The 24,510-nt window shown below is 33.6% G+C and overlaps 3 protein-coding genes and 1 long non-coding RNA gene across 7 annotated transcripts; 3 read left to right on the plus strand and 1 right to left on the minus strand.

Moving 5' to 3' along the window:
• The first annotated feature begins 4,921 nt into the window (after positions 1-4,921).
• LOC135142255 (probable cytochrome P450 6a14) lies at positions 4,922-6,607 on the plus strand. Its single transcript, XM_064073939.1, has 2 exons — positions 4,922-6,068; positions 6,120-6,607. Exons 1-2 carry the CDS (start codon positions 5,015-5,017, stop codon positions 6,533-6,535), a joined length of 1,470 nt encoding a protein of 489 aa, XP_063930009.1. The 5' UTR covers positions 4,922-5,014; the 3' UTR covers positions 6,536-6,607.
• A 280-nt stretch (positions 6,608-6,887) lies between these two features.
• LOC135142254 (probable cytochrome P450 6a23) lies at positions 6,888-15,573 on the plus strand. 4 transcript variants are annotated; one of them, XM_064073935.1, is made up of 4 exons: positions 6,888-7,058; positions 7,111-7,203; positions 13,937-15,030; positions 15,082-15,573. In XM_064073935.1, exons 2-4 carry the CDS (start codon positions 7,130-7,132, stop codon positions 15,507-15,509), a joined length of 1,596 nt encoding a protein of 531 aa, XP_063930005.1. In that variant the 5' UTR covers positions 6,888-7,058; positions 7,111-7,129; the 3' UTR covers positions 15,510-15,573. The 4 variants fall into 4 exon arrangements, with proteins under 4 accessions (XP_063930005.1, XP_063930008.1, XP_063930006.1 ...); XM_064073938.1 differs by lacking the exon at positions 7,111-7,203; XM_064073936.1 differs by lacking the exons at positions 6,888-7,058; positions 7,111-7,203 and adding an exon at positions 7,485-7,573.
• A 4,551-nt stretch (positions 15,574-20,124) lies between these two features.
• On the minus strand, positions 20,125-21,071 carry LOC135142362 (uncharacterized). The gene is made up of 4 exons (XR_010282509.1): positions 20,881-21,071; positions 20,735-20,836; positions 20,511-20,565; positions 20,125-20,423 (listed from the first exon to the last, which is right to left on the minus strand). It is a non-coding gene; the product is annotated as an uncharacterized LOC135142362 (long non-coding RNA).
• Positions 21,072-21,364: 293 nt separating this feature from the next.
• On the plus strand, positions 21,365-23,113 carry LOC135142351 (cytochrome P450 6a8-like). The gene is made up of 3 exons (XM_064074040.1): positions 21,365-22,517; positions 22,574-22,825; positions 22,876-23,113. The coding sequence occupies exons 1-3, from the start codon at positions 21,407-21,409 to the stop codon at positions 23,037-23,039; spliced, it is 1,527 nt and encodes a 508-aa protein (XP_063930110.1). The 5' UTR covers positions 21,365-21,406; the 3' UTR covers positions 23,040-23,113.
• Positions 23,114-24,510: the final 1,397 nt, after the last annotated feature.

Raw genomic sequence — 24,510 nt, forward strand, 5'->3', positions numbered from 1 at the left:
TGGTTGAAGTTTTTTCAGTATTATTTTTGTCATTAGGTAATCTTGTCCAGGGATCTTTCTGTTTCTCAACGTATTCAGTGTTCTGCCTTTCTTCTGTTATTTATTGTATCTTTTTATCTTCATCATATTCATTCAGTTTCTGTTAAGGATGTCGATAATTCTTCTTCATTTTGGTGTAATTGTTAGAAATATGCTTCCCATCAAGCTGTAGTAATGAAGTTAACTTTAACGGTTTCGTTAATTTCTGCTTTCCTATTTCTGAGCATTCTCCAGATTTTCTTCTGAGATCCATACATATCTCTTGCCATGCCACTTCTAAATTTTTCCCAGTATGACTCCTTAATTTCTCTTATTTTTCAGTTGGCGATGTTTGTCTCATCTATGTATAGTTGCTTATCTTGAGGCGTTTGTGTTGTTTTGTATCTTAGAAATGTTTTTCTCTTTTTATATTATGTAATCTCTTTTACCTCTTTCGTGAACCATAGTGTTTTATTGTATTTGGACTGTATTTGTACACTTCTTTTCCGTATTGCTTCTTGAGTCGTGTTTTGAAATCTCTTATGCTGTGATTCTCTAGTGATTCTATGTTCAATTTTTTTTATGTTCATCCTTGTTCTGCCTGGTATGCAATATTTCAATTTTATTTTACATGCAAGTAATGCATGATCATTGATCAATATTTATATTAGCTGAGTTTAGCGTCCTCTCTTCGAAAATTTCTGAGGGTCTGACTGAACTGTCTATTCGTTATGTTATATTATAACATAGTCTAACATAGAATGCTGTACATATCCATTTAAAAAAAAAAACGCTCTCTCAAGGTATTAAAGTAAAATAAAAACGCTTAAAGATGATTTAAAAATCACAAATAAAGGTTTATACATATGTATTATTACACAGTTTTAAATTATATAAGTATATCTAAACATTTATTTAATTATAAAAGTCATTATCATCAAAATCACTAATAAATGGATAACAAGTGTCATCAAAACTGATTATTAAGTATTATTGGTTCTTCAGTTCTGACCTCGATAATAATCGTTTCGTTTTTCCAGTAATTCTCCTATGCATTTATCACATTATTACATTTCACTTTCCATGCATTATTTAGTTTAAATATAGTGTTTGCTTTTGCAATATAATTTCTATACTATGTAAATTCGGATGATATGGTGGTAATTTCAAAACGGTATGCCCAATTTCCAGTGGCGGCTCGTGACCTTTTGAAATGGGGGGACACAATTTGATTGATTAGTTAAATATGAATTTATAAAACAAGTTGTTAAGTTGTTATTACCAATTAATAGACGAAATTGTGTCACGGAAATAAATACAAAACTACATTGAATAAAAGTAAAAAAGTACTTGTCCACATACCTTTGGTTTTAAATCATTACTTTTTTCGACTCCCATCGCGTTATCAGGTCCATAACGACGCTGTTAATCGTACTCTAAATACTCAAGGGCTAGTTTCATAATCAAAAGTTAAAGGACCTTTATCTAATGGGAGCTTTAAACCATTGTCTTAACAATGTGTTTCCATGGTAAAAATCCACCTTTAATTTTAAAGCTCCTTAAACTTGATTATGAAATCGGCCCTTAGTTACGAATACCCTTGCGTTATGAAACCGTACTAGCACGTTATATACAGGGTGTTATTGAAAGGTACGTACAACAAAATGGACAGTTCTTCGCAAAATCTAAGAAGCCGAAAAAACTTATTTTGTGTTATCAAAATTATAAGGGAAAAATTAACCCTTATCCAACCTTTTAGACGCTACTGAAGGATAAATAGGTAAAATTAATTTATTTTAGTAAATCCTAGAAACTGTAACAATAAAACTTTTGTCAAGACTAAATGTTGCTATAGAAACGAAATATGATTTTTTTTATCAGAGGCGTACAACGAATTTGGACATAAATTTTAATAATTTTTATCTCTAAAAGGAGAACACTTTTACCTCAACTTTTTTTAACTTTTAGCACCCACACTTCGAGACCAATTACCGATTTTATTTTGTACGTACTTTTCAATAGCAGGCTGTATTACATAGCAGTGTTGGAGTATTTTAATTTTTTAAAAAAAGTCGTTCGTCAAAAATTTTACATTTTTAGCTAAAGAAAGGTAGCGCAGTGCAGGATCAAAGTAATGTAACGAAATAAATTCATACGCCGCCTTGGTACGACGCTTATGGACCGTCGAGAACTCTCTGGTCTTACGCCGTTGATGATTCATCCTCAATGCGACGGAGCGACGGAGCGCTAAAGAAACGCCTGGAAACGGAGTCGCGAATGGGAGTTCCGGAGAATTCTAGAAGCGGTGACGTAGGCGTTTCGAGATGGACCGCGTGCTGTCCACCTTCGGGAACGGATTATTCAGCTAGTTGAGTCAAGAGACGTTGCGCCAGAATTATTTTATAATCACTGTAATAATTATTATTAGTTGTGTAAATTCGAATTAGTAAGAAATAAATTATTGAGTTTCATCCACGCCGAATTTATTTGCCCGCAAAACGTAACAGTAATTTTAGTTAAACAGAAAATTACTAGAAAAATATCTCTTCTTATTTTATTTCAGGAGCTCAATTTAAGGAGTTCATTTTTACGTTGGCAGTGCATGATGGGTCTGACAGTTAACAAAACATATTGTTTATTTGTAATTTGTATGGTACTTTGTTTACTTGTGAAAATCAAAGTAAAACACAATTCGGAAGTCCTATTGGTGATTGGTAGAGTTATTAGTGAAGAAAGAACACTGACAAATGCAGAGGAAAAATTGATTCCAAAAACAATTGATTCAAAAATTGCAGAAATTTAAAAACTGGAAAAATATATTGACGTTATAACACGATTCAATTTTCATCTTCCCAATCCCATTTGTAAAAATTTCATAGAGGGTCACAGTTACTAATTGGTTCGTGTTTCCGTCTGGATCAAATAGGTATGTACTTGCTTGTACATCATTATTGACTGTAAAAGTAAAAATCAAAATTGGCAGTTTTATTAGGCGTAACAGTTATCTAATAATAATTAGATAACATATTAAAACATTTTGAGTATGCAACAGTTTTTTTTATTATGTTTCTCTCAATGCTAAATATGTAAAACCATCTAATATTTTGTCTCCCGTTTTGTCATGAACATTTTTTTTATCAATAAATTGGGTCTAAATTTTTCACTAAAATTTTACCGTTGTAAGACAGAGGACGATTTTTTTATCAAATATTCAACTGAATTTATTATTTTTATTTAAAATCAAACAATTTCACCCGCGCAGAATGAAAATGAAATTCCGTAACTGAGTCACTGTTCGAGCAGGACTCGATTCCAGCTAAATATAGCGATATGATAATTATGCCCCAAATTTTCGGATAATTTTCTAAATATTGAAAATTCATGTTTTGCCAGTATATGTCCAATGTGTACCCTTCCCCACTGGCACCAGCCACCCCTGCCAATTTCACTCAAAGATCCGTGACTTCAACATTTTTGGTGAGATGTGTAAATATTTTTCAGTCAGCTAGGCAGCCTTTCTAGAGTTGCTGTTAAGTCTATGATTTATTTGCACATCATACATTAGAGTAATTTTGAGAGGAGGAGTTTACGATGCAATTAAAAATTAGTCTTATTTATTCTCCTCACTTACTACATTGGAAAAAGTGAGGTTAGGTTAGACGATCTATGACAGTTGTCATCGCTCATACATTTGAATTTCAGCGCAGACAGACTTAAAAGAAAATCAATGGCAGCTTGATGAATTTTTTAAATGAAGAGCTGTTCTGACGTGGAAAATGAAAATGCTTTTCTAATTTGAAACGATTAAAAACCGTTTTAGAAATAACTGGGTCAAGAAAAATTCTGTGCGTTAGCTAATATGAATAGGTAAGCTAACTTACTACGTATTTGCGAATGAATTATTTGATAGTTATACGGACATGCAACGAGAAATTGAATATTCAAAGGAAATGATAAATAGATACCAAACACAAACACAAGTAAGACTTACAAATTTTGGAGGTAATATGTTAGTCAGTAACGTTGTGAATAAATACAAATTCTATGATCCATTGCATAGAAACAAGGATTTACTTTCAATTAAACTTTGTGTGGAACATCCAAACCCTATAGTTAGCTACAAAACGTAGGTATGTAAAACTTTACACAGTTGTACAATTTATCAAATTTATTTTTATTATTAAACATTTGCTTCCAAGGAAAATCTTATTTGTGTATTACGTGATAAGAAAGAGCCAATAGGATTAAATTTTATGACACATGAGAATTGGTGACTACTTTCAATAATTAAATTCAAGTAAAACACATTTATTTTGTTGAGGATAAAATTTATGGTAAGAGCAATGCAAAGATAGTAACAATAATATCACCAACAAACAAATAGTAAGTACTTAAACAAATGTGAAAAATATAATTGAGCGAGGTCAAAAAAAATTAAATGACATAAATTTGTTAAGCACAGTAAACACCTACATATTTTTTACAGTGTTTCGTTTAAATTGATTTAGCGAGGTCTTTAGTTGTAAATTTCGTTAGTAATGTGTACAAAAATGATATAGTTAGTGTCTCGGTGGTTCCTCATATTTAATATTTACCGCCTTAAGTTCAACTTATGTGAGTTTTGGTGCCGCTGGGGTCGTCATCGTGAAAATTAAAATCATTACAGGTATGATGTTATTTATTTTCAAAGTATAGGTATGTACTATTAACCCAAAGGAAAATGTATGAATTATTAAATAACCCCACGGTACATTTATTGTTGGTAATACATTTTTAAAACAATAACTAATGCTTGTTTTATTTGCACTTGACTTAAGTACCAACTACAATTACCTATTTAATTTTTTTACTTGTATTATTGTACATAAACTAAAAAAATATCACTTTATGTAAATTTTGAACACATAAGGTCCAAGTATTGCTATATTATTTCAGTCTTCGAATCAACGCCTAAGCGAAAATTCAACGAGACTAAATTTTGATTAAAAAAATAAAAATGTTTATTTGGACTGCGCTGGGAACCATTTCAGTTACTGTAATAGTGTATTATATATGGGCTTTTCAATACTGGAAACGAAGAAACCTGCCGTTTTTGCAACCACAAATACCCTTTGGAAACGTTCCAAATCCTTTCACGTGCAAAGAACATATGGGTATAACAATGCAAAAAGTTTACAAAGAAATGAAGAAAAGAAAATGGAAGCACGGAGGAGTATATCAACTGACAACTCCAATATACGTTGTCGTAGATTTGGACTTTGTCAAAAACATAATGGCTAAAGATTTCGAATACTTCGGGGATCGTGGAACGTACTATAACGAAAAAGACGACCCTGTTAGTGCCCACTTGTTTGCTATGGCGGGCTCTAAATGGAAAAATTTAAGGACCAAATTGACTCCTTCTTTCACACCGGGAAAAATTAAAGCGATGTTCCAAATTTTACTAGAGTGTGAAGCCAAACTACAAGAAAAAATGTTACTAGAATACAACAAGAAGCAACCTATAAACATCAAAGACGTTCTAAACTGCTTCACCATCGAAATAATTGTTTCTTGTGTTTTTGGTCTAGCTTGTAAGACCGACAAAGACGAAACTTCTCCCTTTAAGATGTACGGAGAGCATCTATTTAGTTCGGCTAGTTTCGTCAAAATCGTATTCGCTTCGACCTGTCCTGATTTGGCTAGACGATTAGGTGTTCGTTTGACACCGAAGGCAGCAAGCGACTTTTTTCTTCAAGTTGCGCAAAAGTGTGTTGCCTATAGAGAAAATAATAATCGTGGTCATAACGACTTCTTGCAACTTTTGGTGGACATGAAGAATAACAATGTTTTGACCCTCGAACAAATAGCAGCCCAAATTTTTGTTTTCTTTTTGGCTGGGTTCGAAACTTCTGCAAATTTGACAACTTTTGTTTTATATGAACTTTCCAAAAATCAAGACATACAAGAGAAGGCGAGAGCAGAAATTGAAACGGTTTTAATCAAATCTGGTGGTAAAATCACGTATGAATCCCTCCAAGATTTGAAATTCGTTAGTCAAATCATTGATGGTGACTTTCTTTTTTCTTGACTATACTGTTGTTATTTTTATTATTTTACAGAAAGTATGAGAAAATATCCACCTTTGCTGCAAATTCCAAGAAAATGTGTCCAAAATTATAAAGTTCCAGGTGAAGACGTTATTATTGAGAAAGGTACTTGTGTAGTGATTCCAGTTCTTGCTATCCATTATGACGAAGAATATTACCCCAATCCCGAGAAATTTGATCCTGAACGTTTCACCGAAGAAAATAAGAAGTTGAGACATCAATATTCGCATATACCATTTGGGGAGGGCCCGAGGATTTGTATAGCGAAACGTTTTGGAATGCTCAATGTAAAATTAGGTTTGGTTTCTTTATTAAAGCATTATAAATTTACTGTCGATGCAAGAACGATGGAACCTTTGAGAATGATAGTGAATAGTTTTGTAACAGCTGCCGAAGGTGACATTTGGTTGAATGTCGAAAAGATATAGTTCTGGTGGTTTTGTAAAATTTTTCAGTTTATTTGGGAATTAATGGATTTTAAACACGCTGCATTGGTGTTTGGTGATTGGTAATTAAAGTTTGAGAATTTCACTTAGTTTTTTTTTTGAAGTTACCTGACAACTTTATAACAATGAAAGCTACATATACAACATATTACATATCTTTAAATATTTATTTCATTATCAAAATCATTCCATGGATCACAAGTGTCATCAAAACTAATTACTCTATTATTTATTATTATAGGTTCTGACGTCAATAATCGTTTCATTTTTCCAGTAATTCTCCTCTGCATTTATCATATGATTACAAAGTTTAATACAGTCCGGCGTTGTAATTAAAGAGAACTCGTTTTCCGTCAGTTTCCATACATCATTTAGTTTAAAAGTTGTGTTTTCTTTTGCAATGTCACTTTTCACTGTAGCCTATGCCATTTCTGGAGTATCTAAATCCGGATAATATGCTGGTAATTTGAAAAGGGAGGAAATGTGTTAGTCAGTAACGCTACGAGTAAGTATAAATTGTATAATCCATTGAATTTATGTGATTTCTCTTAACTTAGGTACATGCAGGAGTAGCCAATGATAAAAAATAAGGATTTATTTTCAATTAAACTTTTTGTGGATCATCCGAGCCCTATAGTTAGCTACAAGACGTATGTAAAACTTTTATACAAAGTTGTTCACATTAAAAAATTTGTTGAGGATAAAATTTATGGTAAGAGTAGTACAAAGATAGTAACAATAATATCGCCAACAAAAAAAGAATTGACGAAGGTCAAAATTTTGAACGACATGAATTTATTAAGCACAGTAAACCTACATATTTGTTACATTGTTCCGTTTAAATTAATTAATCGAGGTTTGTAGTTCTAAATTATTTTAGCAATATTTACAAAACTGATATAGTCAGTATTTCGGTTGTTCTTCATATTTTTTGACAGACAATAATTTTTATCGTTTTGAGTTCAACTGACGTGAGTTTTGGTGCCGCTGGGGTCCTGATTCTTTTGAGAAAATTAAAAGGTAAGATAACTACGTTAAATGGTTTTTTGTCATTACTGATATAATGGTGTTTTTTTTTAAAGTGTATGTACCAGTAATCCAGAGAAAAACGTATGAATTATTAAATAACCCCACGGTATATTTTTTGTTGATAATACATTTTTAAAACAAAAATTAATGCCTCTATACCGAGGAGGGTAGAATAAGAACGGAGGGAGCATGTCGTATGCTTTCAATGGTACGGTTTTGGCCCAAAATCAACTACCGCAAACACCGTTTACGATCGGTCTGTCGACTGTGCGCATGTGCGAGCTGGCTACAAACTCGAGAAAAGCCCATCGTACTCCATGGGCGTACATCTCAGTTATTTTGTTCCATCACGTGCTGTGTATCTTTATACTTTGAGCCGTTTTGTTTTTAATAAATTCCACATGGTGAACTGCAAACTTTGTAAGTCGTGGAATGGTAGTAAACAATGTGTGAAAGACAGACTTAGTTTTCATAAGTAAGTAATAAATGTATAACTTGAGTAACTTTGCCCGCCACTGTTTAGCGATTCTCTCGAAACTGGGGGCGTGGTTTAGCTGAGCGCGTATTCCAAACACCGTCATAAACGGTGTCTAGATTTCGGACGGTCGGTGCCACATTTTTCGACCGTATTATCCCTCCGTTCTTATTCTACCCTCCTCGCTCTATACACACTACAATCCATTTAATTTTTATATTTGCATTCTTGCACATAAATTAAACAAATATCGCTTTATGTAAATTTTAAACAAATAAGGTCGAAGTAGTGCAACAATTACATGTTTCAGTTTTCTAATCAAGACGTAAGTGAAAATTCAACGTGACTTAAGCTTCATTAAAAAAATATTCAATACGTCTATTAGTTTGTCACAGAGGAAAAATATAAATGTTTATTGGTTGAGAACCATTTTAGTTGCTGTAATGGGTACCGTGAGGTTTTTTTCTTTTCTGAACATAGGATAATTAATGTTAAGTTGGTTGCATACCTGCTTGTAATGGATTGACTTTTTAAAAGTGAACATAAAATCTAGTCGAGATTTAGGATATGTCAAAGATATTGCCATTGACATTTGGCACTACTCTCTTTATGTTAAGGTATTGTAATAAGTACAAGTTTAAAGAATAGAAAATTTACGTTAGTGAACTTTTTAAAACAATTTCGTCAAAAAATTTACTGTAAATGTCATCGTTGACATCGCCTACTCCTCATTATAATGAATCTTATGTGATCTTAAGGTACGTGTCCACTAGAGAGTGACTTGGCGAGAATTCGCGAGAGTTACTTTCAAGGGCTTGTCGATTTGAGAGGATAATTTGGCAAATTTTGCTCGCCGATAGATGTCGATCAAACAAAGCTCTCAAAACCCGATCCACTACACAGTTGCACTTGCGAGGAAAATGGACCCTCTTTACTCGAACCGACAAAGAATTTATGATTTTACGAGCCTTTTGTTAATTTATTTTTCAAGAAATGCGGTAAAATATTGCAGCTGTGAAAACAGGTAGTAAGAGGACATAAATTATTATGTGGACCTAAAATTGTGCTAAGAAATACGCAAATGCACGATGTTATTTCTATTCATGAAAGAGTAATAGTAACATTACATTTTTTTGTATCAGGTACATATGTAAAAGTATTATGTAAATCATCGAACAAAATAAGGTGTTCTCCATAAGTTATGTCACGCACATTTTGGGGATTTTGGACCCTTTTTTTCTGTGTCACAGGTTGTCACATTTATATGATCCCACCCTCTATTATAATGTCATATAATTTTAATGTAGAGTTGATTTTGATTAAATCAACATTGCCATTATTACTCTTATTTAATATTATGTAAAATCTTCTTTCCACATATCTCTTAAAAATGTAAAAAATTGGTCGAAAGTTGTTTCGACAGAACTTCCCTCGCACCGAAAGAACAATGAAACATATGTAACATTTTCGAGTTGAGTTTTTTCTCTACACAATTTTGTGATGACGTCATCAACATTTTTGCAAAGTCACGTATATCAACTTGGATTGGTGCAGTATAATACTAAAAATAACAATAGATGAATATGAATATGAATGCAGTTATAAACCACAATTAAAAACTCAACATATTTTGCACACTTTGGATAGAATTTATTCTCAAAAATTTTGAGATGACGTCATCAAGCTTTTGTTGGGAATAAACATATATATTTTGATTAACAATTTACCACGCTTACAATAACCTTAAAACGTCTGGAAGATTTCAAAGTATTCAGTTTTGCAATTTTTGTGTTATTCAGTAAAATAAATTCACGCATTCATTTTTTTTGAGTCACCCTCTATAAGCACATCTAAAAAATATGAACACAATAATAAATTACAAGTATTAAACTGATCATATATATTTTGCACATTTCGGGTGGAATTTATTCGGCAAAATTTTGAACTGACGTTATCAATTTTTTGGAGGGGATAAGTAAATATATTTTGATTAAAAATTTATTATGCTTATCATAACTTTAAAACAGCTGTAAGAATCAAAATTAAATTGTAAAATGTTGTTTTATGTTTTCTTTTCCAAAAATCTGGAATCGGCCCAGTACTTTTGGAGATTATCTGTCTAATAAAAATCGGGACGGCAGTCGTTTCTCATGACAAAATCTTGTAGAAATCTCCTTATTTAACATTTGTCTTTCAATTCAGTCCGGAAATTTTTAGGTAAGCTTTCCAAAAAGATCTTTTCTGGAATAGAATTCTTTTGGTCCGCTTCTCATCTCGTTAGTTTTCAACTGTTCGAATCCAATTCACTTTGTTAGTTTTAATTAATATTACATCTTCTCAAAAGAACGCATTTTTTGTGACACAATTTGCCATTTACAAGCAAGTTCTCCATATCTTTTGTATAACCTCTTTCTTCCCAATATTTCTCTACTCTTCAAATTTACATCAGTACTAATTCACTTCTTTTGATACCACGTGTATCAGTTTCACTGTTCAGTTAATTCACACTTTTGGCAGTTGGTAACACTTTATATGATTCAAGCTGGTTTTTGATCCTAATATTTAACGAAAAAATTTTGATTAACGCTTTTTAATCACGATGCAAGATTTCAGATCATTCAGTTTTGCGGTTTCAAAGTCGCTTGCAAAATGTTATATAATTTTTATTTTTCTTTCCAAAAACATGGATATCCTATTATTGGAGACGTATATTTAATTGAGCTTCTGTAAACCGGGTCATAATGTTTAAAGATAAGCAAAATTAGAAAAAAAACAACAGCCAAATTGTTAGTATTTACTAAATAGCAAGGAATTTTTCAAGTCTTGCTCGTTATGGTTCCAAGTATTTTATTCGCTGGAACCGAAGTTTTATAGTTTCAGGAAAAACCACGAGTTACACAGTCAGATACCCAGGAATCCCTTTGGGGCTTTATATTGTGTATAGTCTACACATCTACCTTCCCTGCTCTTTTCTTATAATCTGAACAATATCATTATGCTGACGCCACAGAGTTGTACATGTATATGTTTTTCTTTAAGTGAAAATCAACAACCAATTGCTGTTGTTGACTATGATCCAGAGAATCTTTGCCTATAATATTCTAAAAGCAATATGCTAAGACCAGTGCAAAGTAAGTAACAACAACATAGTCAAAAAACAAACTAAAAATAAACAAAATGATAGCTAGTCAAATTTACTATGTGAATAAATTTCCAAAATAAAGGGGTACAAGGTCGAATAAAACGTTAAGCGACAAAAGTTTGTTAAGCGCTGTAAATGCTCCTACCTCGTGGTCACTTTTAAATGATTTATCTAGGTCTTTGGGAATGGTTTTAAGAATTTTTTAGAAAATGTTTGTAAGAATTATATGGTTAGTATGTGGATCGATCATTTTTCACATTTTTGGAACATTTTCAGAAAAAATAACCTGTCCTGTGTTAAGTCTAACGAACGTAAGTTTTGGTGTCACGTGTTGCTGCTAGTGTAGTGGTCGTTTTGTGAAAAAAGAAATTGTAAAATGACTCTTTTACTTGTTACTTACTTAGTCATTTTCATTATAGCGTTGTTTATTTTCAAAGTATATGTACCAGTATCTTGTGAAAAAGTATGTAAAATTTAAATAATCCCACGCTATGTACATTGTCATTAACAATTTTTTAATTTCCAGTTAGTTCTTGCTTTCATGGCGTTCGCAGTATGTTTAAGTATCGTACAAATATGTTTAACTGTCATGTCTTTGTTCACATATATGTGGTAAATTTAAACCAATATTGTATGTTTGAAATATATATCTAAATAATACTTCAGATACACATATTATTGTACAATCTTTGATTAAGTCATAAGAATAAAAATCTTCAAAAGCTCCCGAAGTCATTCAGATGTAAGGAAGACCGGCATAACGATGAAAAAAGTTTACAAAGAAATGAAGAAAAGAAAATGGAATGAGGAAAAATTGTAAATTTGTACTTTGTCTAAAACACGATAACAACAGATTTCAAGTATTTCGTGGATGGTGAAGTGTACTATAACGAAAAAGACGACCCTATTAGTGTCCACTTGGTCGCTACTGGAGGCCCCAAGTGCAAATATTCTTAAGACCAAACTTCGACTTCTGCTTTCACACCAGGAAAATTGAAGCGATGTTCCATATATTTCCTTTTATTACAATGTCTCTTGTTCGTTGTACAAAAAGAAAAATGAATTAATTATGAACATCTTTACCACGACAATAAACAATTGTTGCTTCTGGATTCTTCATTCTATTAATGTGTGCTTTAATTACGGAAAATTCACCATTATTTCGGGTACCTATAGACTTTATGTGAAGACCATCTATACGGAAGATGTAATTCTACCAACGTTTTGCATTATTATATTTATGCCAATAAAATTTTTCAACATTTGTAGTATTTTCAAGTTCAGGATCTATAGTGGTGTTCAATTTTTTCTTTTAGTTAATTCCATCCAGTCTGAAAGCTTTGACATATTTGATATTTCTTTCATGTAAGTATATTTAACTAAAGAACTAGAAACATTTTTCCAATCGTTAAAATCTGTTAGGAACTTATTAATATCTTCCAAGAACAATTTACTACAGAGACAAGCTGTTTGTGGATTTAGCCAGCTTCTTTTAATTTTTCCTCCCCTATACGAGTACTAGCTACTTGGAAAATGGCTGATTAACTCTTCAGTAGGTTATGTGCGGGGGTTTCGGGAGTCCTAAAAATAATGAAAAAAATCTTTATGACGTGATAGGATAGAAAGAATATTGCAAGCTGAAGAACAAATTTTGGAACGCGTCAAAGACGAGCCCGACATCAGCACTCGCCGACTTGCACCTGAAGTTGAAGTTTCATAGTTTCTAGTACATTAAAAAAAATAAAACCTATATCCATACCCCGTTCAAAAAGTGCAAGCCCGGTGATTTTCCAAGTCTTGTAATTTACTGCAAATGGTTGTTACAGCAATGTCATGAACGCTCTAACTTTTTAAATTCCATTCTGTTTACAGATCAAGCAGGATTTACTCGCAATGCTATTTTCAACAGCCACAACACTCACATTTGGTCCAATGAAAATCCAGGCGCTCGTCAAGAAGTGTGTTTCAAGGGTGATTTTAATGACCGCACATTTTGTTAGGACACAACTGGTTAAGATACCATTTTCCTAACTATTGGGTCAGTAGAAACGGCCCATTAGCTTAGTCTCCGCGTTCACCCGTTCTCAATCAAAACGCATTACCAAAAATCGGTCCTTCTCAGGACTACCATTTGTTTCTAGAACTACTATTCTTTCGCACTGACCCTTAACGTTGAATGGTGACTAGACTTTCACCACCTGTCCCAAATATAATTCTTCTGGTAGTCTTCTTCTCTCGTTATTTCCCATCTTTTACAATCTGCAGCAATATTAATTTGCATTGTTCAGTTAATTCTCGCTCAACATACATATGACCCAAAGGATGGTGGTCGAGATTCTACAAACAAATTATTTTACTTTGTTCCATAGTGTCTCTTTTTGCAACTTTCGTATCACGAGCGTTATGAGTCATCACCATTACCTCTTTGACTCCCCGCTCTCGGAGTAAGCGTCGTTTGAAGTCTTTTTACATTTTGTTTAAAAGAACTATTATCTGCGGTATAATTAGTCATTTGTGAGCAAGTTTGATTTATTTTTCCTTTTATTCTAACATTATGCCAATAAATTATTTTTAATGACTTACTTTTTATTGTAGCAACGAATCATAAAAACAATATAATTTGAACGGTTAAACAACGATAGCAGAGCTGATAATCCGCCTTTAGTGTCAACTTTTTTTTGTGTTTTTGACTCAGTTGATAATATTTTTTGTCATTCCGTATTTATCGTGTTTTTAGACAAAGAAGCAGTTCTTATAAAATGTTAATTGTAACATTCGGGGTGTTGTCTTTAACCCTCATCTTGGTATACTACAAATGGAGACACCAGTACTGGAGACGAAAAAACGTACCTTTTTTGACACCAAGCATACCATTTGGTAACCTGAAGAATCCTTTCAACCTCAAAGAAAATGTTGGCGAAACGATTCACACGATCTACAATGAAATGAAAAAGCGGAAATGGAAGCACGGAGGGATATACCAATTTACGTCTCCTGTTTATGTTGTCCTTGATTTAGAGTACGTCAAAAACATACTAACGAAAGATTTTGATCACTTCATAGATCGTGGGTTTTACTATAACGAGAAAGATGACCCCCTTAGTGCCCACCTTTTTGCTCTCGGTGGCTCAAAATGGCGAAATTTGAGACACAAAATTAGCCCCACTTTCACTTCTGGGAAAATGAAGCTCATGTTTCCAAGTATGGTGGAATGTGCAAAAAATCTGGAAGAAAGACTTCGTGTAGAATTCGAGAAAAACGAACCAATAGACATCAGAGAGGTTCTGGCTTGCTATACGACCGATATTATAGGTAGCTGCGCTTTTGGTTTAGATATTAAATCTTTCAAAGATTCCAATTCCCCGTTTAGAGTGTACGGGAGGAAAGTTTTCGCTGAGACAAATGCTATTAAGATGACTTTCGCAACAACTTTTCCTGATTTTTCGCGTAAGTTGAGACTTATTTTAAGTCCTAACGATGCAACAGAATTTTTTCTCAATGTTGTTAAGGAGAATGTCAGCTACAGAGAAAAAAATTCGTATTTTCGTAACGACTTTATACAACTACTGACCGAAATAAAGAACAAACGCAAGTGCGATGAAACAGACAACTTAACCGTTGAAGAAATAGCAGCCCAGTGTTTTGTCTTCTTTTTGGCAGGTTTTGAAACCTCATCCAATACTATGGCTTATGCGTTTTACGAACTTGCTCGTCATCAGGATGTTCAGGACAAACTTAGAGACGAAATTCAAACGGTTATGAAAAGACATGATGGAAAAATTTCCTACAGTTCGCTACAAGAACTGAAATACATGGACCAAGTCCTAGACGGTGAGTTATTTCTCATTAATAAATAGCAAAACCTTGATTAGCCGTTTCCAGAAACACTGAGAAAATATCCAACGCTTTTCTCCATAACTCGACGGTGCATTAAAGACTACAAAATTCCAGATGAAAATATTATTATTGAGAAAGGTACAACAGTGGTCATTTCTGCTCTTGGTATCCATTACGATGAAGAATATTATCCGGACCCTCAGAAGTTTGATCCTGAACGGTTTTCTGAAGAAAATAAGAAGAGTAGACATCAATATGCCCATCTTGCGTTTGGTGGAGGCCCTAGAAGATGTATAGGGATGCGGTTTGGGGTTATGGAAGCAAAAATTGGATTCATTTCTTTGCTGAAAGAGTATAAATTTACTGTTAACCAGAAAACCGAAGACCCTTTAAAGATGAAAGTGAATTCTTTCGTTGTGGCACCACAGGGGGAAATTTGGTTGAATGCAGAGAAACTTCAAATACCCATTTAGTTATAAAATGTTTATGTTAAAAGTATCATTATTATTATTAATAAATATATACGTTCGAGTAGAAGTTAAACCTATTATTTTCTATTCGAAGTATGGGTCTAACCGTAGGTTAGGCCGACTAGTGCTATTGTTGACCAGCACGGCCAGAAATGACGTAAAAGGAAGTATTGTATTGTGTTCATCCGGTGAATGGTTACTTTCATACTTTCTAGTCATTTCATGACCCCTAGAGTATGAAAAAATAAGTCTCCTAGTTCCGACTGCCTGTCTGTTTTATTAAAGAATGAGTCTTCGAAACTATCAGACCGACTGCTGTCAAATTTTATAGATATGTGTGGAATATCCTATAGATGGTAAAACGCTAATAAAATTTTGTGAAATGATCCCCATCATCAATTTGATGCCTTCAGGTCAAATTTTTTCATAGTAAATGGTTTCTAATTTTTTTAAAATAACATTGTTCTGTGCTTGTGGTTTATGAATTCGTCTTGTTCTTTACTCTCAACTTGCATAATAACATTTTACACCATTATAAGAAGAACGCTATAAGGTGGGCCACATGGCTCAGCTGAAAGAACTTCATATTACGAAGCACTTTTTTCTTACTGTCTTACGCTGTTTGGTATAATCTATATTTTTAATGATTGCAGTTAAAATGCATAAACTGACGCAAAGTCAAATTTTACAGTTTTTCCAAGAAGTTTGATTTGTTGGCCACTATTTCGGAGATGGGAGAAGTTGGTTTAGATAACCTTAGAAGAATTTTTCAATGAATGAAAATAATTTTTGAATTTCGTTAATACTTTGAAGATGAGTGTAATTAAAATTTCAAAAAATCGACGGCTCTACAGATTTGAAGATTGTAAAAAGAGTAGATCATTTATCAGAATTTCAGGACTCATTTTTATTTCCTTATCAAAATTTAAATGAAAATCGATCTATATTTGGTCACTGTTTCATATGTCTGTATATGAATTATAAATTTCTAGATACTCTAAAAAGACTAGAGATTTTTCGAAAAAGGAATAGAATATATATTTAAAAGCAAAGTTGTTTTATGTTTTTTACTGTTTACGCTTCTCTTCACAAGTGTAGCCGTTAGAAATAATACTTATAATTTAAGCAAAGACAATACGAGAACTCGACTTAATCTTCATTGATAAGGACAAATAAAAAGGCGTTTTCTAGGTTTAGGCCCTGTCAAAGTTTTGAAAAGTCCAATTTCGTAAGAGGAATCGTTAGGACTAGGAACAAGAACAAAAAAATTTTGGAGAAAACCGAACTATGCTAAAACTGAATCTCTATCTCTATATTGTTACGAAATAAACCCATACGCTGCCCCGGTACCACGCCTATGGGTTTTTTAGTATGTGCGGCGTTCGCTAAAGGAAAGCCTGGAAGCGGAAGTCGTGGTGGGTACTCTAGGAAAACCTCGACCACGGAACATCTAGAAAAGAAGTGTGGGTTTAAATAGCGGAGTCCAGTCAATGTTGAGAATCCAGGCAAATTGCGCCGGAGTTATTTTGTACATAATCGCTGTGTGTAATTAGTCGTGTAAATTTGAGTTACTAAAAAACAAATTGTTGAGTTTTACCCACACCGATTTTTAAATACCCGTTCAACGTAACAATATCAAGAAAAATAACTGAGTCAAGATCACGAATATCTTCCTAATGACTTCTTAAATCTGCCGGGAAAGACGTCTATATTATAGGAAATTTTCTCAGGATCAAAAATCTGTTCTACTAGATCCTTCCAAATCCTTCTATACCTATTAATATCCGTCGGGATCATGCTATCTTCTTTTAAATCTCTCTGTACCTTTGTATATCAGTTTAAACTGTCTGTACAATTCTATATCGGTCTAGATCCTTCTATATCCTCTGTATATCCCTCTGTATCCTACTATATTTCTTCTAATAACCTTCTATAACATATCCATCTGTATCCGTCTATATCCATTAATATCCGTGTGTAACTTCTATCTTCCAAATTCGTCTATACCCTTCTATATTCATCTATATATTGCCACATCCGTCTGTATCAACGTACAGCTGTATATATCCTTCTAAATCTTTCTATTTCTGTGTATATTCTCCCAAATTTCTAAGTCCATACCTTTTATCTATTTTTCTATATCCGTCTATATCTTTCTATATTCTTCTATATCCCGCTTACATCATTCTAAGTATATACGTCTCTGTTTGTCTATATCTTTCTATATCCTTCTGTTTCGGTCTATATCCTTCCACATTCTTTTATATCCGTCTATATCGGTCCGGAGAAATTTATCATATGGTAAATTTGTTCAGGATTACGAATCTGTGCCTATTTTGACTTTATGGGCAGTAATAACGGAGAAAAACCCCCTTTTTGATAAATTTTCAGAAATACTCAAATAGATTCGGAAAGAAATTTTCCCAAGATCAAAAATCTGTGCTTCTATATCTTTCTGTATCCTTTTATATCCGTCTATATCCAACTAAGTATACCTGTCTATATCCGCATATATCTGTCTATATCGCTTTATATTGTTCTATTTCGGACTATATCCTTTCAAATACTTCACTACCCGGATTTAGGTCTATATTCTTCCACATCCTTCTATATACGTTTATGTACATCTATATCCTTCTAAACACACCTATGTCTGTTTATGTACTTCTGTATCCTTTTATATTTCTTCAATATCCATCTGTACCCTTCTATATCATACTATAACATTTTACATCAGTCCGGAGAGACCTATCTTATGGGAAATGTTTCCAAAATGAAAAATTTGTGCTTCTATATCTTTCTGTGTCATTTTATATTCGTCGGTATCCATCTACATCTGTCTATATCCGTCTATATCTGTAATTATCCATCTATGTCCTTCTATTTCCGTCCATATCCCCCAGGTACTTCACTGCTCGTCCATAGCTTTTCCATATCTTTCCATATCCGTCCACATCTTCCTATTTTCTTGTGTTTAGGTCAATATTTTTCCACATCCTTCTGTATTCGTTTATATACGTCTGTATCCTTCTATATCCGTCTATATCCTTCTACATCTTTCTCTGTCCTTCTAAATCCTTCTATATCCTTCTAGATTCGTCTATATTCTTCTACATCAGTCCGGAGATACCTATTTTATCCGAAAATTTCTCAGGATCACGAATCTGTGCATACTTTTGTTCTTGGGGCAGTAATATCAGAAAATCCTTCCTTTTTGATAAAATTTTAAAACTTTTCAAAGTGGTCCGAATCACAAGTCGTAAAATAAAAAAATATTTTTCCACTAGTAGCATTACAATGGCTAATTGTCGACTTGTCTAGAGGTCTGTAATTTGGAAAATTGTGAACCTTGGTCAATAATGTAAACGTGAAGTTGGCCACCTAATGTGACAACTGTCCACAACTGTCAGAAAAACTGAGACATAACCTGAAAACGATCATTTTGGAAAATTTGCTTTTAAATTATGCCCTGGAATGATTTCCAAACCCTGAATTGATTATAAATTGAGGATAAATTGGTGAAACAAAGTTGATGAAGTTGATGGGAGTGAAAATGAAGTTTACGGGACTGAAACTGAATCATGGTTCCGATTTGGTTTGACTTGATTTGCCGTAGATGAGCTTTGGACGATTTCGGCGATTTTTTTTTTATTGAAGATCGAGCCGTCGTTGTATCCTTCTGCTATGCTGGAGGATTTCCATTCCCCGTGTCGCTTTAACGATAAAAGGTCCATACCTTTTTCAGCCAAATTTGTCGCGGTCGCGTAAGTACGACGGAATGAGGAGGGGTACATGATGGTTCACTTTACAACATTTTTCACACAAAAATTTATTAAAAACGGGAAATGGGCTACTAGTGGAAAAAATAGTATATTAACCACGTTTGTGAAGCCAATTCTAGACCTCGCGCTTTAGAGCCCTCGACGCTGCGCGTCTCAGGTTCTAATTTGCGCTCGGTCTAGAATGTCTGTCTTCACAACCTTAGTTAATAATATACTATTTGCCACTATTGTCAGTGCGAACAATTTTCAAAAATTGTCTCGGGATCACGAATATGTGCTTATTTTTATTTTACGAGCAGTAAGAATCGAGAAAATGCCCTTTTTTTGGCGAAATTTTAAAACTACTGGGATCATTTTTGTTTTGTTGTGGAATGCTTTAGAGAAAAGTAGCAAGTGAAAAGTTAAGATTGCTTAGGGAGTCACATACCCTTCTTATTGTATCTTTGAAAAGATCTAAAGTAGAATCCAGCATAAGATATACGAACTTAACTTCTTTTACAACTCACATATATTTTCTGTTTTATCTAAGAAGATGACAACATAACCTGTGAAACATTAGTAATTATTAGTAATTATGTGGTGAGGATTCTAGCCCATTTTGATCTCAGTTGACCTATTCTAGAATCCTCACATCATTTCCTCTACCCTAGGGGTCAACTACGGTCAAAATGGACTAAAACCCGCACTACATAAGTGCATTTTCAGAAAGAAAGAGACTCGTTGTACTTCATGATAGTTCTCAAAATTGTAGAGTTCCTGGAATTTTATTTGAATTGCTCAATACCCCCGAAGTTATAAACGAAGTTTTTGTAAATGGTTTATTGAAAATGTTCTACAAAAATCTTACAACTAATTAGTGTTATTGTTGTGGATAACGCACGCTACCATTCTGTTGCTTTCAGCAAAATTCAAAATACAAGTACCAATATATTTTCAGCAAAAATTAACAATTTGTGGGAGTCTTCAAAGTATTTAACTTGGGGAAACAACAATGGGCAAATATGTCATAGATTTTTTCGATCTCAAATCTGGAATATATTCTTTCGGAAAATTTTTTGACTAGTGAAAATTGTTCTCACTGACAATCGTAGCAGAAATATTTTTTATTTTACGACTTGTTTAAGTTTAGTTTTGCCTGCAACAGTAAACATTAACCTCCACTTTATGAGTCACAATCAGTCACCTATCAGTACTGAATAAATTAAATTTAAAATGAACTAACCTTGGTAGAATGAATGATTATTATTTAAAAAAGCCTGGGGTTTCACTATTATCGCCTGCAAATTTAAAAAAAAAATTAAACAATTTGGGTAACACTTTAAGAATTACTAATATTCTTCAGTCTTATTGTTTCTATGTGAGTTGAATGGTGTACACTTTTTTCAACTCACAAGCGATCCTCAAACGTTCAAACAAGATTTTTTGTTTAAATGTGGATTATATTACCTGAAAACATCATTTTTAAGCAGAAACCCACTTTTTTTGGTCATCAACTCGTTGATAACTAGTTGATAAATTTGACATCCCTTTCTTCAATTCGTTCCTGGGCTGGGAATATATGTAATATAATAAAAAAGTTTATTAAAACTTACCTTTCAAGATTCGAATATGACTGAAATGTGTAAAAGTATTTCTTATAATAAAAATTAAAATATAAAATATAATATCGGATAATATTAGAGAACACACACACAAAATTTATGAGCATGTTTATTTGCCTGTGTGTGTCAGTTCAAACAATACTAACTTTATACATCAATCCCCTGACCAAGATTTAGATAAAAAGAACACTTGAAAACTGAACGAATCATGATTACATGAAGCGTTAAAAAATAAAAATAACCGCTGTTATCGTTTTTACAATGTGATGATTCGCCATGAATCATACACGTTATGTACTTACCTTACTTGTAACATTCACAAAGTCATTCCTTATCTCGGTGAATGACAGATTAAATCTTACTGTCTACAAAACACAAAACTTCTTTATCATCTTTAACAACACAATTGTCCAGTTGTTTGTTTATTTAATTGTACAATGAGGCTGCATCACATCACTATAAAATATTTTCTCCTTGATGGTTTAATTCAGTTAGTCTAGACACCCACACAGCGAAGATGTTAGTCGCTAGTTCCTTAACCGGAGATTTAATCGCGGTAGCGGTAGCCCTCGTAACTATCGTAATTGTTTATTGTAAATGGACATACCAATATTGGGCCAGACGCAACGTACCATATTTCCAACCCCAAATACCATATGGGAACCACAAGAAGACCCTCCGGGGTAAAGAACACATCGGTGTGTCTTTAGCAAAAATCTACAGCGACATGAAGCACAAAGGATGGAAGTACGGAGGTATTTATATCTTCACCAAACCCAGTTTCTTCCCTACCGACCTAGACATCATCAGGAATATAATGACGAAAGATTTTCACCACTTCGTCGACCGCGATGTGTTTTACAACGAAAAAGATCCCCTTCAGGCTCACCTACTTAACCTAAGTGGCACGAAATGGAGGAATCTGAGAGCTAAACTAACACCGACGTTCACTTCTGGTAAGATGAAGATGATGTTCAATGTAATGGCCGAATGTCAAAGAGATTTGTACAAACGAATGGATAAAGAGTGCGAGAAGAGAGAACCCATCAACATTAAAGAAATTCTGGCCTGTTTCACCACGAACATCATCGGATCTTGTGCCTTCGGTTTGGAATTTAAAGCCCTGGAAGATGAAAATTCTGAGTTTAGAAAAATAGGGAGAAAAATGTTTACGTCTTCGCGGTGGCTGCGTTGGAAGAGGACCTTCTCTACAACATTTCCTAAAGTGGCTAAGGTTTTAGATTTATCTATGTCACGACCGGAGATTGCAGGTTTTGTGATGAACATGGTGGAAAAGACGATAGATTATAGAGAGAAGAATAAAGTAACTAGGAACGACTTCATGCAGTTGATGATTAACCTCAAGAACAACAAGCCCACGAATCCTGGTGACCACGATGGGAAGCCTCTAACCATGGACGAAGTTGCATCCCAATGTGTTGTTTTCTTTGGGGCTGGGTTTGAAACTTCATCTACTTTAATGACTTTCGCTTTATACGAACTTGCAAAGAATGAAGATATTCAAGAAAGGGTCAGAAATGAGATTAACTCCGCCTTAAAGAAGTACGACAATCAGATTACGTATGACTCGATCCAAGATATAGGTTATCTAAATCAGGTTATTGATGGTGAGTAAATTACTAAATTGTTGATTACAAATTATTATTATCATACATTTTTGTAGAAACATTAAGACTTCATCCACCAGCAGCCCTCTTGAATAGAAAATGCGTCAAAGACTACAACGTTCCAGACCATGATGTGGTGATTGAGGCAGGTACCAATGTTACAATATCGGTTCTTGGGATTCACCACGATGAAGAAGTTTATCCTGAACCTAAGAAGTTTGATCCGGATCGGTTTAGTGATGAAAATAGGAAAACAAGACACAATTATGCCCACATACCTTTCGGAGAAGGTCCTCGCAATTGTATTGGTAAGAAAAAGTCTTAGATTTGTTAAAATTACTAATGATGATGCTTGCAGGGATGAGATTTGGATTGTTACAAGCTAAAGTTGGCTTGGTTTCTTTGTTGCAGAACTATAAATTTACGGTGAACAAAAAAACACAGGAACCTTTGTTCTATAGTCCACCCAGTATTGTACTTACAGTGCAAGGGGACGTTTGGTTGAATGCTCAAAAAATATAGATTGTATTTTGTGTATTATTTATTGGTGTAGTAACATCTATTCTTAAAGTAAGAAATAAAGGTCATTTTTCACATTTCGTTGTTTTATTTTTTTCATTCAGATTAAATAAAGTACAATTTTTGGGTTGGGATTTCAGCAGATTCCAATGTTCTGAGACCTGCCGCCTAGTGTTTGTTCTTTTAATAATGTGCAAAGTGAATGAACTTTGAAAATGTAATCGCAGTCTCTCAAAAAACGTTTACTTAGATAAAAACAGAAAAAATGTAGCTTTACAGTTTTGAGTTAAATACTCTACAAATATTTTGAATTAACTTACAAGAAATTTATGTTGCGTTAGGTCAAAACTGTATGGGTCTTCTAAAAATTTGTGTAAATATCATCAGAGACTATTTAATTTATTGTTAAATTTTTACTTCCCAAGCAAGTATTGTAATCGAGTCGGTCGGCCAACTCTCTACTTTTACGTTTTCTCGACTTTTCATGATCCCAAGAGTACGAAGAAATAGGTCTCCCATTTCCGTCTCTTGTCCCGATTATTATTAGACATAATCTGCGAAAGTACTGGGCCGATTGTTGTCATTTGCGTGGTCTCTACAATACGCCCCACACACCGGCAATTAAAAGTAGCATGCTACAACACTGAAAAAAATGTTGATAACGTTATCACAAAAATGCTGAATATGTTTCATCGTAATTTAGGTGCGAGGAAAGTTCTGTACTTTTTTACTTTAATTTTGATTGCCCCATAAAAAAATATTGTGGGAAGATTTTTTTACTTATTCTCAAAGAAATTGAAAACTACGGGTGCACTGAAGTTGTATGTGTTTGACAACGAATAATCTTAGTTTTGCTTTTTGTAAAAATTGCAGTACCATGCCTTTTTTACTTCCCGAGCGTGAGCTAAGGAAGTAGAGTAATTGAGTCCATCGGACGAATTGCCACTTTTATGTTTTCTCGACATCTCATGACCCCTACAGTACAAAAAATGTAGTCTCCCGTCTGTCTGTCTGTCTGTATCCATTTTTATTAGATACGTAATCTGCGAAACTGCTGGACCGATTGTTGTCAAATTTATTACGTATGTGAGAAATATCATGTAGATAGTTAAATGCTAGCCAAAATTTGGCTAATCATCCCCACCAACAACTTGATGACGTCATCTTTCTATTCTTTCATTTGGTATTCTTATCATATGACCTCATATAACCCTACAATCAAAGTTGTTTGCTCTCTAATTTCTTTTCTATCATTCCATCCCTAATACTTTTCCTCTTATATTTGTATTCCTCAATTTGTATTCCTCACTTTCGTTACCTCTAGAACTCGTGTTAAAAATATCGTCTTGCATGCTCGGCGTATTCCTTCATGCCTAAATACCCTGGTATGTGTCGAATGATTTGCTAAGCAAGATCTCAATTGTAGTTTCATGCTAAAATTAATCTTATCAAATGATATAACTGACAAATTTTG

The sequence above is a fragment of the Zophobas morio genome, unplaced genomic scaffold (assembly GCF_036711695.1).
Source record: "Zophobas morio isolate AGI-343-1 ecotype UQ-CSIRO unplaced genomic scaffold, CSIRO_AGI_Zmor_V1 ptg000046l, whole genome shotgun sequence".
NCBI lineage: Eukaryota > Metazoa > Arthropoda > Insecta > Coleoptera > Tenebrionidae > Zophobas > Zophobas morio.

Excerpts from the sequence above, each read along its gene's own strand:
- LOC135142255 (XM_064073939.1), top strand. The coding sequence starts at position 5,015 with ATGTTTATTTGGACTGCGCTGGGAACCATTTCAGTTACTGTAATAGTG. Across the intron at positions 6,069-6,119 it reads CGTTAGTCAAATCATTGATG|AAAGTATGAGAAAATATCCA; the intron begins GTGACTTTCTTT and ends ATTATTTTACAG.
- LOC135142254 (XM_064073934.1), top strand. The coding sequence starts at position 7,900 with ATGGGCGTACATCTCAGTTATTTTGTTCCATCACGTGCTGTGTATCTT. Across the intron at positions 8,058-13,936 it reads GACAGACTTAGTTTTCATAA|ACAAAGAAGCAGTTCTTATA; the intron begins GTAAGTAATAAA and ends TCGTGTTTTTAG. Across the intron at positions 15,031-15,081 it reads CATGGACCAAGTCCTAGACG|AAACACTGAGAAAATATCCA; the intron begins GTGAGTTATTTC and ends AGCCGTTTCCAG.
- LOC135142351 (XM_064074040.1), top strand. The coding sequence starts at position 21,407 with ATGTTAGTCGCTAGTTCCTTAACCGGAGATTTAATCGCGGTAGCGGTA. Across the intron at positions 22,518-22,573 it reads TCTAAATCAGGTTATTGATG|AAACATTAAGACTTCATCCA; the intron begins GTGAGTAAATTA and ends ACATTTTTGTAG. Across the intron at positions 22,826-22,875 it reads AGGTCCTCGCAATTGTATTG|GGATGAGATTTGGATTGTTA; the intron begins GTAAGAAAAAGT and ends TGATGCTTGCAG.